The sequence below is a fragment of the Gavialis gangeticus genome, unplaced genomic scaffold (assembly GCF_001723915.1).
Source record: "Gavialis gangeticus isolate Ggan-Ray unplaced genomic scaffold, GavGan_comp1, whole genome shotgun sequence".
Classification (NCBI taxonomy): Eukaryota; Metazoa; Chordata; order Crocodylia; family Gavialidae; genus Gavialis; species Gavialis gangeticus.
Window position 1 is genome coordinate 43,217,470 of NW_017728992.1, and position 13,664 is coordinate 43,231,133.

The following is a 13,664-nucleotide window of genomic DNA, read 5'->3' on the forward strand; positions in this document are numbered from 1 at the left end:
TGCTTTGTGTTTCCTTCAGTGGTTCTTTTTCAGATGGCTTTGGTAAGGGTGGGTTTAATAAAGCTCCTTGTTCCATAACCTGCTTTTTTAGAAAGCTTGTGGGGCTATTGTGGAAATTGTAGAACAAACCGTGGAAGAACAATCTTATTGCTTGCCAGGTAAGAAAAGTAAATAAGAAGTGTATTGCTGCTGCATATTTTTCTCCTTTTTTTTTTTTTTTTTAATTCTCCAGACACAAACAAGATCTTTTATGTATTGATTGTTGTACCAGTTCTTGTGGCATTAATTGGCATCATTATCCTTATTGTCTACTACAAAAATAAAGGGAAGGCACTGACAGGTACGTTGTAGCTAACAATTTATAGGAATTCATCTGTGTGAAGCCTGCATGTCTATTGACTGTGTCAGCTGTTTCGACTAGGGATAATCATCAGGGTAAAAAAGTCCGACACTGATATATTTTACCTAGTGCAAAGCAGGACTGCAGGTTCTTTCCTAAGCATATTAGTCTTGTTGCTGATGTCTGATGCAGGATATCAGTGCAAATCACTGTGACACCTTGTCACACCAGCCAGGACCACTGTCAGAAGCGGCAGCAGTCCTTCGATATGAGCAAAACAGAGCCAGTGACATGGTACCTTTGTCAAAATGACATCTTCAATACGCTGCAGTCATGTCTGAGAATGTGAGCAAGGCTGTTGCTGGAACTAGAACCAATGTTTTGGCCCAATATTTCCATAGTAGCCCAAAAACAACAAATCTATATTTATTGCTGATGACATTAAATATGAACACAAGGGAAGTGCTGCAGCAATTGCTGAAACTCATTTTAAGCTTGGGGCTAGAATAGATTTGGGAAAACTGTTGTTCCCTTTGTTTTGCCTTCAACCTGGATTTGAAAATCTCATACTTTTCCTTGGTTCCCCTTACATTTTCCCAGCCCCCACCCCCCCTTTCCCTTTCCCTTCCCCCCAGTCTGCTGCTGAAGTTTTTGTATGCTTGCATTTGTGCATGCACCATTCCTTTCTGCTAGGTTTTACCTGAAATATTCAACAGCATTGCAGAAATAGCCCAACACTACCTTGCTAATTGTTTGTTGTGCTAAATCCAGGATTCTTTGGATGGGCAGAAAGAAATCTGGTAACCCTCTCTTAGCAAATCAAACGTTTTCAAGGCAGGTTACTAGATTAACCTTTTAATTTGGATTTTCATAGTGCAACAGCCTCTCATGAAAGGTCTTTAATCCCTTTTAAGACATTCCAAACTGACCCTTTTAATAGTAGCACTGCTGAATAGAATCTGTGTAGCCACAGAAACCCATGGAACTGGGACGAGCCAATCTGTGCATCAGCGTGGATATTAAATATGTGCTACGGAACTGAACTAACAGCACAGAAGAGGCAGTGGCTAAATACCTGATGCACATTCAGATAGACAGAAAACTGGCTTGAGATTAAAAACATATGCAAGACTGAAGCAGCACAAAATTGCCTTGAAGGTATCCCCTTAAACTAGAGTCTCTCTTCCCATTAAACAGCGATTGCTGTAATAAAAGCATCATTGAGTGCAAGCCTTTTCCTTGGAAGATGTTCTGATTAATCAGGATTCCCAATTAGGTACATCCTGATTAAACGGAGTGTGCTGTGTTTTAACCTGCTATTCCATGGCTTTTGTCTGAGATTTCCTAGCCCTCCCTCCCCCAGTCTCCTCATTCCTTTCTGTGAATTTCTTTGGGTCATTCATGTGACATCTCTTGAAATAGACTAACCAACTGTACCATTATAACTGGGTCGGTATTGGGCCAGTCATAGCCTGGTGACATGTGACCAGGACTGAGGCCCTGGTTGATGTGGAACACAGCTTAACCACATTCTATTTTAGAACTCACAAGACATTTGTTCCGGAAGAATACATCCCATTCCAGTTACAATGAATCCCCAGCCCGGCCGTCACTTGGACACTCGAGCAAAGTCAATAAAAACAATCGTGACTGCTTAGTTTTCATATAACATGCTGGATGATGAATAACTGTATATTGTTTGATCTGTGCTTAACCTAAGAATGTAGCTATGGTGCTTAAAAGGCTATTTTGTTTTCCCTACAGCAGATCTACAGCACTGGGCAAATCAACTATGCAGGCAAATAAAAGGGAAAAAGGTAATTTTTTTTATTGTTTTTGTGCTTTCCTAATTCCTTTCCTGGATCCTATAACAAAATCAACACTACAGTTGTCCTGGAAACAAGATTTCTAGTTCACCAAACAGTTCTGGGGTCTTGCTGTTTCTTTCTATTCTAGTAAGAAATGATACCATGTTGCTCGCGCTCTCTCTCTCTCTCTCTCCTTCTCAAAAACTAAAAAGAAAAAAAAAGGAATCTTACTCCAAAAGAGCCAATAGTCTAGTGGGTATTGATGTGAGAGAGATTCAGAGCAGGGACGTGATTTTGGGTTTCTTATCCCATGTGAATGCCATAATCACTAGAGACATGGACAGAAGTGACATTTGTTGTGCAATCAGCCCTTCTGAAAATGCTCTGCAGCTGAGCCGTGATGCATGTGTATGGCTGCAGAGCACTTTAGAAGTGGTTGATTGCATGACAAATCAGCCCATATCTAATGAGGGTTCAAATGAAGTTGCTTCAAAGTGGAATACCTTAGGGAACTTGTGCTCCCTAGAGTCAGCCTGTCAGCATGATTGTTGTAGGGCTGTGCAAAATTTTAACGGATGTTTCACTTTGAAGCTGTTTCAATGTGTTTTGAGCTTGAAACAGTGACATCAAAATGAAACAAAAGGTTTCTGAAACAGCTTTAAAACAAAATTAGGGCACTCAAAACATTTCAAAAGTTTTGAAATGTTTTGAGTTTTGAAGCCGGGCTTGCTTGCAGCTAAACGGAAACTAAGGAGAGGAAGGGGGAAGAGGGGGAAAGGACAGCTCTGATATTGACATCTAGCTCCCAGTTCAATTCGCTAGCCCCCTGTTCAATTCCTCAGTTCTCTGATTGCTTCCCCAGCTCTTCCCAGGGGGTGCGGGCCCCTGATCTGTGCACGGAGTTTCAGCAGTCTGCTGCTGCAGGCTGGGGCAGACTGCAGTTCTGCCACTGGCCCCAGCCTGCTGAAACCTGGCACGCAAGTCCAAGGGCCCGAGCCCCCCAGGGAGAACTGAGGGAATGAACAGAGAGCTGGGGAATCAAACCGGGGGCTGGGGAAAGGTCAGGTCCCTGAACATCCCCCCACTTCCTGGTTCAATTCTCCAGCTCCCTGATCTTTCCCCCAGCTCTCTGATTGTTTCCCCCAGCCCTTCCTGGGCGGCACAGGCCCCTGGATGATGCAGGATGACAGCAAGCTGCCACTGCCAGCTGGGGATAGCAGTGGCTCTGAGCTGTTTTCCCAGCTGGCAGCAGCAGCCTGCTGAGACCCCGCATGCAGATCCGGGGGCTGCGCCCCCAAGGAAAAGCTGGGGAATGATCAGAGAGCTGGGGAATCGAACTGGGAGCTCTGGCTAACACGTGGAGCTACCCCAGCTCTGAGACAGCACGCGGTGCCCTGCCAACCCACTCTGCACCCATACAATGGGGCAGCTGCCATGTGGGTGCCAGGCAGGGGGGGGCAAACCCTGCTGCCCTGCACTGCACAGGGGCTCTACCACAAGCCCTCAGAGGCCTCAATTACTGCTGCCAGATCTGGTGAGTGCGGGGCTTTTTTTAAAGCCCCACACTCACTGGCTGTGGAGCATGCAGATGTCAGCATGCTGCTGCTGTCGGCTGGGGCCAGCACCAGCACCCAAGTCTGCCCAGCGCAGCCCATGCTAAGCGCTGGGAAAAACCCATTGCTGGTGCTGGCCCCAGCTGACAGCAGTAGCCTGCTGTCATCTCACACACAGATCTGGGGGCCCGCACTCCCTAGAGGGCTGTAGGGTTGTGCCAGATTCCTCCCAGGGGGAGCAGCCCCCCGATCTGCATGCAGGATGACAGCAGGCTGCCGCTGCCAGCAAGTAATATGACTTTTGCTTGAACAGTTTGAGGTGCAGTTTCACAAAATGCCATGCACCTATCTTGTTGAATCTTGTCAGGCTTCATGCCCTCAGAAGGGGCTAGCATTCCTGCAATTTTCATCCAAATCAGGCAAGAAATGATGAAGTTATAGTCATTTTCGTGATTCCCCATTATAGCCTATGGGCAAAATGTTGAAATGTGTTGAAACAGCGAAACAGTTTTGACGAAACGAAATGGAACAGTGCTTCAAAACAGCAAAACAAAACACTGTCCCTTTGAAATAGTGAAATGGAAGTCGAAACGAAATGGTACTGTTTTGCGCAGCCCTAATGATTGGATTTGGGCTGATGCAGCCCAGCCCCACCCCCAGTGTTGTCTGCAGGAAGGAAGGAGGAAGGACCTTCGGACTGGGGTTTGCCTGGCCTGAGCTGGAGGGCCAGATTGGGGATTGAATGGGAGGGGACAGATTGGACACCCCCCGCCCCGTCGCACTTTGTGTCCCCTGCTTAGCCCCATCCAGCTCAGGTTGCCTTCAACCCTTCTCCTCCCTGCAGATAGCACCAGAGCTGGGAGAGGGTGGGGAGGGGCTAAGGAAGAGAGGTGCAGGCAGGCTCCTCCACTAGATTGTCTCCAAAGTAGATCCTGATTTCCTTCCCCGTGCCCCCACTCCAGCAGCTGACCTTGTGTTGGGTCGGGGGTTGCTTTAACTCATAGCACATTATGTGAAGTTCCATGAGTTCAAATGGGACCGGCATGTCTGTCAGCACCCTAGGGTCTTAGTTACTCTGGAAGAAGTTTCCTTCTCTACCAGAAATTCCACCCTTGATCTGAGGAAACTTTCCCAACAGAGCTTCTTTTGGTCAAAACTAATGTGTGTGTTTTTTGCAAGAAGTTTTAATTCCAGTGAATCAACATTTTCTGACGCAAAAATGTTTCCTCAGAAAGTCCCCAGTCAGCTCTCCTTGTTTCTCAGTACAGAGACATGTGGTCACAGATTTCTTACTTAACCATTCAACAATTACTAGGCTACCTAATGAAAGGCAATAGGTGGTCTGGTGGTTACAACACAGTCCGCTATTCTAAGGAAAACCTCCTTTACTTCAAAATGCAGTTTTGCTCTGGAAAATTATTCTAAAAATGGCACTAGATGCTCCTATGTTTATTCTCTCTCTCTCTCTTTCCCAACATTTTCCATGTCAAAGAGGTTTAGCTTAGAAGTTGGGGGGTGGAACTCTAGCTCCAAGTCTGCGTTCCCTGAGGCTGGCTTGATTCATTCTTTCCTTCACATACATCATCTCCAGTAACACAAGTGTGCCCTCAGCAAGATCTGTGGACATAAAGTTGAAAATGCCTCTGGGTTCTTCAGAGAGACTTGCCCAGGTGTGTTTGATTGAATGTTAGCCAGAAGACACCCCTCCTCATTTCCCCTCCACCCCATAGTCTCTCACGAGAGCAGAATTACAGTTTAAGTCTTAGCTGTCCATGGCGCTGCTGAACTTCAGTGACATAAAGATTAAGTTTTTGTAAATGTCATTTCTTCTGTGTTTTAGCAAAAAGAATGCTCTCAGGAGATGTTTAATGAACTTCTGTTTTCTTTTATTTAGGAATCCCCCAAAGATCCCTGCCTAAACCCAAACGTGGCAAATGCTACTAGGCCTCAGCGTTCGGAAGGAATGTATTTGCTAGCCCATGCTGACAGTTCTTGTTCCGAAGACGCATGTTGCCCAAATGGGCATGCTCTGTGTAGAAATGGTAGCCCAGACGCAGTCCACTATGAATCTGGAGAGAACACAACCTTGTCTTTAGTAACTGAGTTGAAAGATGACCGTTTCAGGCAGGGTCCCATGGAGGATGAATATGTAGATAGAGCTCCCCATGCCACTGGTTATTTCCCTTTGAGCCAGTCTGACAGCAAATCACTATCACCATTTTCAGGGCCGCTGGAGGTGGGGGAGAACGATAGCTTGAGTCAGTGCTTCACAGGAACTGAAAGCATGGTGGACTTGGCAGGTTGTTATAGCTCTGATGCTTCATATGGAGCAGACTGCATCCATGCATCCTCAGACAAAAGTCTGCAGCAGTCTTGCAACTGTACGTACACTCATGTGAAGGAAACAGAAAGCAAGGATACAAATCACTTCTGGATGAACCCTGACTCTGGGTACAGCTGCAAAAGGTGTGGTGTTTCATGTAGAGAATCTCCCAGAAAGGGGAGGCAACCCCACTGTCCAGCAGTAGACAGCACCATGGCCTCTCCAGAAAATGGACCTTACCCACAATGTGCATGTGGCCTGGACTTTCTCTCTGCTGGTCAGAGTACTTTAGCAAGTGATCAAAGCATTGAAGGTGATTCCTCAGACAGTCCTGACACAAAGCACCAGAAGACAAACAGAAGTACTTCGGGAGCTAATTGTAACACCTCAGACCTCCCTCCTGCATCAGGTAAGGCTCCTCTTTGGTAGGCATGAGCTCCATCTGGTCATGTAGGATTATCCCCTGTATTATTTTATTTTGAATCATCATAGAAGGTCTAATTTGATGGAAGGACAGGTGAGAGTACAATGATGTCTTTTCATTTACTGGCCTAGCAGCTGATTGGAAAAAGCCAAAGACCCTTGTGTTCTAGTGATTTCTAGAAATAGTCTGTACCCAGTGAGATTTTATGCTGGTGCCAGTCATTATTCTCTGCCCAGCCCAGAAAACTCCAAATTCTGGCCCCTACTGCAGAAACCAGACAGTTTTGTTATTGAAATATTCGGTGGCACAACCACATGAATTCATCTCACTTCTGTTTCCTAACATGGTGTCATTTTACCTCCAATAAGAATTGTCAGTTTCTAAACTCAACAGAAATATAACTGAATGAGGAAACAGAGGAGCCAATATTTCAGTGTTTGATGCTTTCTCTTTACTGTAAAACACCACATTTAACATCACAATCACGGGAAAGAAATAATTGCACAGATAATCGGATGCAATGTCTCCACCCCTACACACTCCAGTTCCTGTAACAATTCTGGAGCCTGCTTATTGAATGCATCCAAAAGTCAGTAAGGAATAAGATTTTTTTTTAAACTATGGAAAGTGAGTAAGAAAAAAATTCCTGTCTGAAAGTTGTGCATAACATTTTGATTCCTCAGTTTTCTTATTAGTACCCATGTTGGTCCTCATTCCAGTAAACACTCAGCCAGTTCAGTGACTTAAAAGGCAAGTGTTTATTCAATCTATTTATAATTAATTTTAGAAAAACTGTACACTGAACCTGTATATATACATACTTCTACCACCTCCCCTTCTGTGGGTCATTAGCCTTCTTAAACTGGCTTTTATCCAGGACAGGAGCCCACTTTTAATGCTTTTAAACCACGTCCTTGGCCTTGATTAGGGTCTCTTAAGTATTATTGTAACACAGATACTAATAATAATTCACCTCTTACCTATATAAACATAGAGTGGTACCCTGGAAGCTTGGAACTACTGAAGCCAAATGTGCTACAGAACCCCCCTCTCTCTCCCCAAAATATCCTTCATGGAGGGAACTTGAAAATGCTGGAGGAATCATTCTTAGAGCATTGGTGTTTTCTTTCACTTCACTCTCCTCATTCTTTATTTCTGATGTCAATGCTTTTCTGCAACAGGAGGGAGATGACACAGCTTTTGTGCAAAGCTGGGTACCTTTGGGACCAAAATGATTGACATCTGAGAGGTGTGCCAGCAGAGCACGTCAGTTTTGGCTCTGGCAGAACGTTGCTTCCCCTTTTAAGTCCTAGGATAACAGGAAAAACTGGGGGGCAGCAGGGAGAATGGGTGCAATGTAGAGCAGTTGGTTCTGAATGATACCTGTTTAGAAAGCATGTGCAACTTAGTCTGCGTCAGTTCTTTGTGGCTCTAAACTACACAGTTACCTTAAGGTGCATTCAAATACTACAGTGCCATCTGGTGAAACTTAAGCGTGCACACACTGTTGCTGATTTCCCAGAAGTTAAATCCAACTGCTGTGGGAGTGGTAGTTATGTAGTAAGGAATTATGAAATATTTCTCCAAACTGGGATGCGCAGAGCTCATCTTTTTCCAGTTCATGGAATGGCCGTGCTCTGGTGGGAATATCAGTGTGTGCTTAAACAGCGGTTCTGTTCTGAATCGCATCCACATAACAAGTCAAATCCTTCTCTGCCGTACCTTGCTAACTGCTGGGATGGAAAATATGGAACACACAAAAAATAATGTTTTGCCAGTGCTTACACTGTGTTTTGGCAGAGCACCCAACCCTTGAAATCAATGTGCATGCAGGCTGTGGCATGTCAGAGTTACGAAAGCAAGCTGGCTGAGAAATGGAAAACTTGCACAAAAAAGTCACCAAAATGGCTTTCCCCCCCCCTCCATTATTCAAAATTTCAATGAGAAGTTTTGACCAGTTTCTCTGTCGGGGATAAAACTCAGAATGTGGCTTGAATGAGCAATTAAGAGTCCCATACCACATTCAGCTACACGATAGAAATGTGCTAACCAGATTCTGTTCGCTGGTTTCCCTTCAATGGCAATGAATAACTGCTGTGATGGGTTATAAAAATTGTTTATCTCTAAGTGTTGAAAGGAGGCCAGTAAAACATGCTGAATTTCTAAAATCACTGAGACACATCCATAACAACACATTAAGTAAACTACAGTAGGAACAATGCATCTTAGAGACAGCTAAGAACGTAGAGCTAAAAGCCTGTCTTTAGTTTGTTTTTTGAGGGGGCGGGGAGGGGGTTTCACCTTGGAAAAGTTTTATTTTTTTCAGTGATGCTTCTAATTTTCATGAGGCTCAATCCTGCTCTTATTAAGGTTAAGGATAGGCAGGATTAGGCTTTACTGAAAAATTTGTGTCATGGCCAAACCCTTCGTATGCTTAACAGGCCGTGGTACAGGGCCCAGTTCCACAATGTATTCAGCGTAGGTGGAAGTTTGTGCCCTATGAAGTCTCATTAAAGATGGTCACAAGGAACAAGTTGCAAGATTTAGGCCATAGAAGGAAACTTCATACGTTCTTCATGACCTTTGGGCATGACAGTAAGGGTCATGTTATTGGATACGAGCACTGCTAACATCCATGCATGAACAGCCTGGTGACAACTTATTCAGGTCTTTCAAACTTTATTTCAATAAACTTATTGCATAGCCTGCATAATAATGTCAATTGTTTGCTAAGGGGGGAAAATTACCATTCTATAAATATCTAAGATGCATGCAGAGGCAGATAATATTTTCCACAAAGGTCATGTTTGGAGCGTTTTCCAGTATATTCTAGTTTTGCAAATCTTGAGAGTAAATTTAAGACTTGGAAGGCTTTGCTGAAGGTAACAGGGAGATGAGAATATGTAGGAAAAATCTCCTCTCTTGTCTCCAGGAGTTCAGTTTGAAAGAGAAAAAAGGTCCTTATATCTCAGCTAGATTTTCTTGGAAGACAGGTTTAGTGCTGGGAAGATGATGATAAGTGAGTCCCAAAAGATTACTTTTGATTATAAAGGCACCTGGCACCAAAGAGGAAGGAACATGGAGGAAGAATAAACTACAAGACTGGATCAAATTCGCTCAGCTAACTGTTCATCTCATGGGAGAAAATATTAATCACATGTATGTGCTTTTTCCCTCCTCTCCCCAGGAAATGTGACTGGAAACAGTAACTCTACATTTATCTCAAGTGGACAAGTAATGAATTTTAAAGGTGATATAATTGTTGTCTATCTTAGTCAAAACTCCCAGGAGGGACCAACCACCACTGGAGCAGCTAATGAGAATGTGGGGAGCCCAGTTCAAGAGGAAAACCTGAACCGTTGCGAGACTTTTGCTGGCAACACTCAGCATTACAAAGAAAAGTATGCTGAAATCAATCTAACTTGCCCTGTGGAAAATGGAGAACTAAACAGCACTGGGGAATATCATAGGTGTCCAGGGCCTGTGGCTCAAGAAGAGAGCCAAGACTGCCAAGGCAGGAACTGCTGCCCCAAGGGAGCCTCTCAGCCAGTGCAAGAGGAGGGACAACCAGGGCAGTGCTCAGAGAAAGCACTACTCTGACATGAATCAATGCCTCGCTAATGTTTGGCGAGAACACCATTCCTCCAGGGACACTGAAGAGCAGCCCACAAGCACCAGGGACAGCTGTGCAGCTGTGCTGTCAGCTGATAGTCCAGGTGACTGAGGCACACTCATCAGCTCTGGGTCCTGCGCTATTCCTGGCACCGCTTGGAAACTTTATACAGTGGAAAGGACAGGCCTCATGGCACGTGCCTGTGATGCTGGCGCTGTGGAAAGTACGCATGGAGACAGACTCTCAAGTGTGTAAAGCTGCCTGTGGTGCTGTTGCTGCAGGAACGTCTTTGCAATTGTACTGTCTGTTCTAGACTCTCAGTCCTTTTCTTTGCAGAGACGATGACGGGTGGCAGGGTGATTGGGTCAATGGTAACTGTACTCGGAGGGGGGCCGGCAGCCTGCCCTAGTGTGCAGGCAAGCAAGACCTCAGGCCCGGTGTGTGCTTCTGCAGTGTGAACAGGGATGACTAATATTCTGAGAGCAGCCTGTCAACACTGACCTATATCTTTTTATCCCTGACTGGCATCCAAACAGGGAAAGATCAAGCCAAACTGTTTTGCAGGGCCTTGTTCTTCCCCTGTGCCTCTTTAGGGGCTGGCCATGATGGCAGCCCCATGCATTCAGGATTAGTTGGCACCTACCCCACTCTACTAAAGACAGCCATGGCCTCAGCCTTTCCTAGGAAAATCAGTGCTCCGGGTCTTGAGGCTATGTTGCCTGTCAGCGCTGGAGCTCTGCCAAGCAGGGTGTTGGCTTTTAGGTATTCTGCTCTGACTGAAGTGCAAAGGTATGATCTTTGCAACAGGCAACCAGAAGGGGTGTGCCTTAGAGCATATCTGATGCCTTTTACGTGAAGAGCAGCACAGCTCTTGGCTTCTACACACTGCTGCATCACTGCTATAACTCCACGTGAATCAGGACCTTGGGAGTGGGGGTTCTTGGTGGCCTGTTCCTTGAGATCCCAGAAGTCCAGGGCACAGCTCCAGCTGTGAGGTAGATGCATTTCCTGCAGGTGCATGGAGCAGGCAGCACATGAGGCCAGCACATGTTTTACTTCCTTGAGTCCTAGGAGTGGCCCTTCTTCAGGAAGGTTTTCTTTTAATTAAGCAGAGGTGTAGCCGGGGTGGGGGACTACCACTGTAGTATACCAGTACAGACTAGGGGAAGAGGTGGGGAAGGGCAGATGGACATGGGTGAGGGGGGAAGGGAAGGCTTTCCTTCCCAGGGTACAGCAGCATCAGCTCTTTAGCTGTAGCAGCCCTGTGGCCTGGCTCCCTGTGAGCCAGTGCCCTGTTTGCTCCTTCCCTATACATACATACTGGGCATGAGGCTGCAATGCTCCCCCAGGGCGTGGGAGCAGGGAGGGAGCACCATCCTACTCACTCCACTTGTTCCTGATGCACACTTGGTGCGGCACTACCCTACGGGGTTCCTGCAGCCGGGCAGAGACAGTTCAGGATTGCCATGGCAGACTTCAAGCAGGGGTGATCCTTGTGCCCCCTCATAGTTGGTACCCGGGGCAGGTGCTCCACTTGCTCCCCCACCAGTTATGCTACTGTAATTAAGACAAGGTGCAGCCAGTTGCTCTTCCAGTGACCAAAATGAATCTGTTCTGTGTATGTGAGGACCTTTCTCAGGCCTGTGCCTGCCCAAGCAGGCCTGCCATTTTCCACGGACACTTGTGTTAATGAAGTCAGGGCAGTTAAGCTGCACAGATGTGTCCCTGCAGCTGGCCCCATCTGAGCTCCAATCCAAGTTTCAACTCCAGACCTCTACTAAAAGGTTGAGCCTTTGCTGCTTGAGTTAAAAAGCCCTGGATTCAAAGGCTCCTGAAGACAATGGAGAGACGCCAAGTTATGCCAGTGGGTTTTGGATCAGACCCCAAGACCCTGAGCATCATTAACCTCTCTGGGCACAGACAAATGTACATTTGAAGCAGTTTCAAAAGGGGAGAGAGCTGCTGCTTAGTAGCTTGCAGCAGCTGTTACTTCTAGCAGTTACATGTGCACAAGCTGAGAGCAATACAAATGTAGCAAAAGAGCTCCAGCTTTAATTCTACTCCATCCAAGTGCATGTTTGTCTAGGCCCTACGTGAGCTAGCCACTAGAGTACTGCTTCTCAACCAGGGTGCTATGAGGTCCTTTTAAGGGTGCTGTGGGAAGCCACTCAATATTGGCACTTTCAGGTGTGCAAACACCTACACACAAGTCACAAGACAAACCCAAAGATTTCAAATAGGAATCCAGAGTGCCAAAAGCTTTCTGTCCTTTTGTGGTCTTTCTGAGTTTGCACATTTTTTCAGCTCTCTTCTCCTTAAGGGAGACTTCCAGGGCACAGAGGCTGGACTGGTTGATATTTTTGTTGAGGAGAAGCAGAGCAGAGCTCCTTCTCCATGCAACACTTGATAAAATAGCTGCTTTACAGCCTAGTAAGGCCTATGGATAGATGGGATGAAATCATGGCACCATCAGAATCACTGGGAGTCCATGTCCCACTGAGTTCGGTGAGGCTACAATTTTATCCATAGAATCCTGGGATCCTTGTGGAACAAAGCTTGGAAAGGGATCTAAAAATGAAGACAAAAAAGGAGCATGTCAACACAGGCATGATGATGATGCCAGTGTTGGAAATGTAACCATACTTTTCCTTGTCCCTGGCTGACCCCAAAGGGAAATTGTCAATCCATGGGCATTGCCCTGCTGTGCTGTGTAGGTCCCATACCTGGCTGCTCAGTCTCACTGGCCCAGAAGAAATGTCTGCATCTTTTTGATTCAATTTGTAAGCTCTCCGGGGCAAGGACTGTCTTTTAATGTGTTTGTACCATGAGGCTTAACAGAATAAGCCTCCATCTTGGTGCTCGGGCTGCTATCGTAATACCAATAACTAATGATAATAAACTCCTAAAGCTTTCTTTGAGTTAAAATGAGAGGTTTGTTCAATTACACAGAGAATTCGTTATAAGAAACTTGTATATTTAGATCATCTGAGTAGTTCAGTGTCCACTGTCTCTCTGTCCCACAACCATGAAAGTGGGTGTCCTGCTAGTGCTTTATATCAACAGGTGGATAAGTCTGTAATTTTTTTTAAAGGGAAGACATGGATATAAACCTTCACTTTTCCGTTTTTCTAGAGCTCAATTCATTAACAATCTGTCTGCAGCTCAGAGTTATATGAGAGTGATGATCACAGCTTGGGTGGAGCATCTATTTGTAGCACTTAACTTTAAAAGTTGCTGTTTTCATCTGTACCTATAAGAGTCCAACCCTAACATCTATGAATCTACTGTCACTACAATAGCCTATGACATCTCCAGGTAGTCCTCCTGGGAGGAGCATCCAGCATGGCATGAGTGATAAAACAAGTGAAATGCCAAGTGTAGACTCTCTAAGTACTGATACAGGCCTCATGCATTTGGGTGCTGTAGATCCCTGCAGAAACTGTATTACACACCATCTCCCTTTATCTTTTAAAAGTAGCAATATCCTTTTCCTATGTCATGACTAATGGAGACAAAGTTGCCCTGTACAGTGTGATAATCAGAACAGGAAACAAAGAGGTAGGAGGCTTGTATTTTATTCCCATTTCTGTCATGGATTTATTG

The 13,664-nt window shown here is 45.4% G+C and overlaps 1 protein-coding gene across 2 annotated transcripts in view; it reads left to right on the forward strand.

Moving 5' to 3' along the window:
- TNFRSF11A (TNF receptor superfamily member 11a) overlaps positions 1 to 12,979 on the forward strand; it is a 53,466-nt gene extending 40,487 nt beyond the window's left edge. Inside the window, exons 7-10 of one of the 2 annotated variants that reach the window (XM_019521693.1) lie at positions 233 to 340; positions 2,108 to 2,157; positions 5,596 to 6,433; positions 9,636 to 12,979. In XM_019521693.1, coding sequence (XP_019377238.1) covers positions 233 to 340; positions 2,108 to 2,157; positions 5,596 to 6,433; positions 9,636 to 10,048 — 1,409 coding nt within the window. In that variant the 3' untranslated portion in view covers positions 10,049 to 12,979. Of the gene's footprint in view, positions 1 to 232; positions 341 to 2,104; positions 2,158 to 5,595; positions 6,434 to 9,635 lie in introns of both variants that reach the window. The other variant, XM_019521684.1, reaches the window with a different exon arrangement.
- The last annotated feature ends 685 nt before the right edge of the window (positions 12,980 to 13,664 follow it).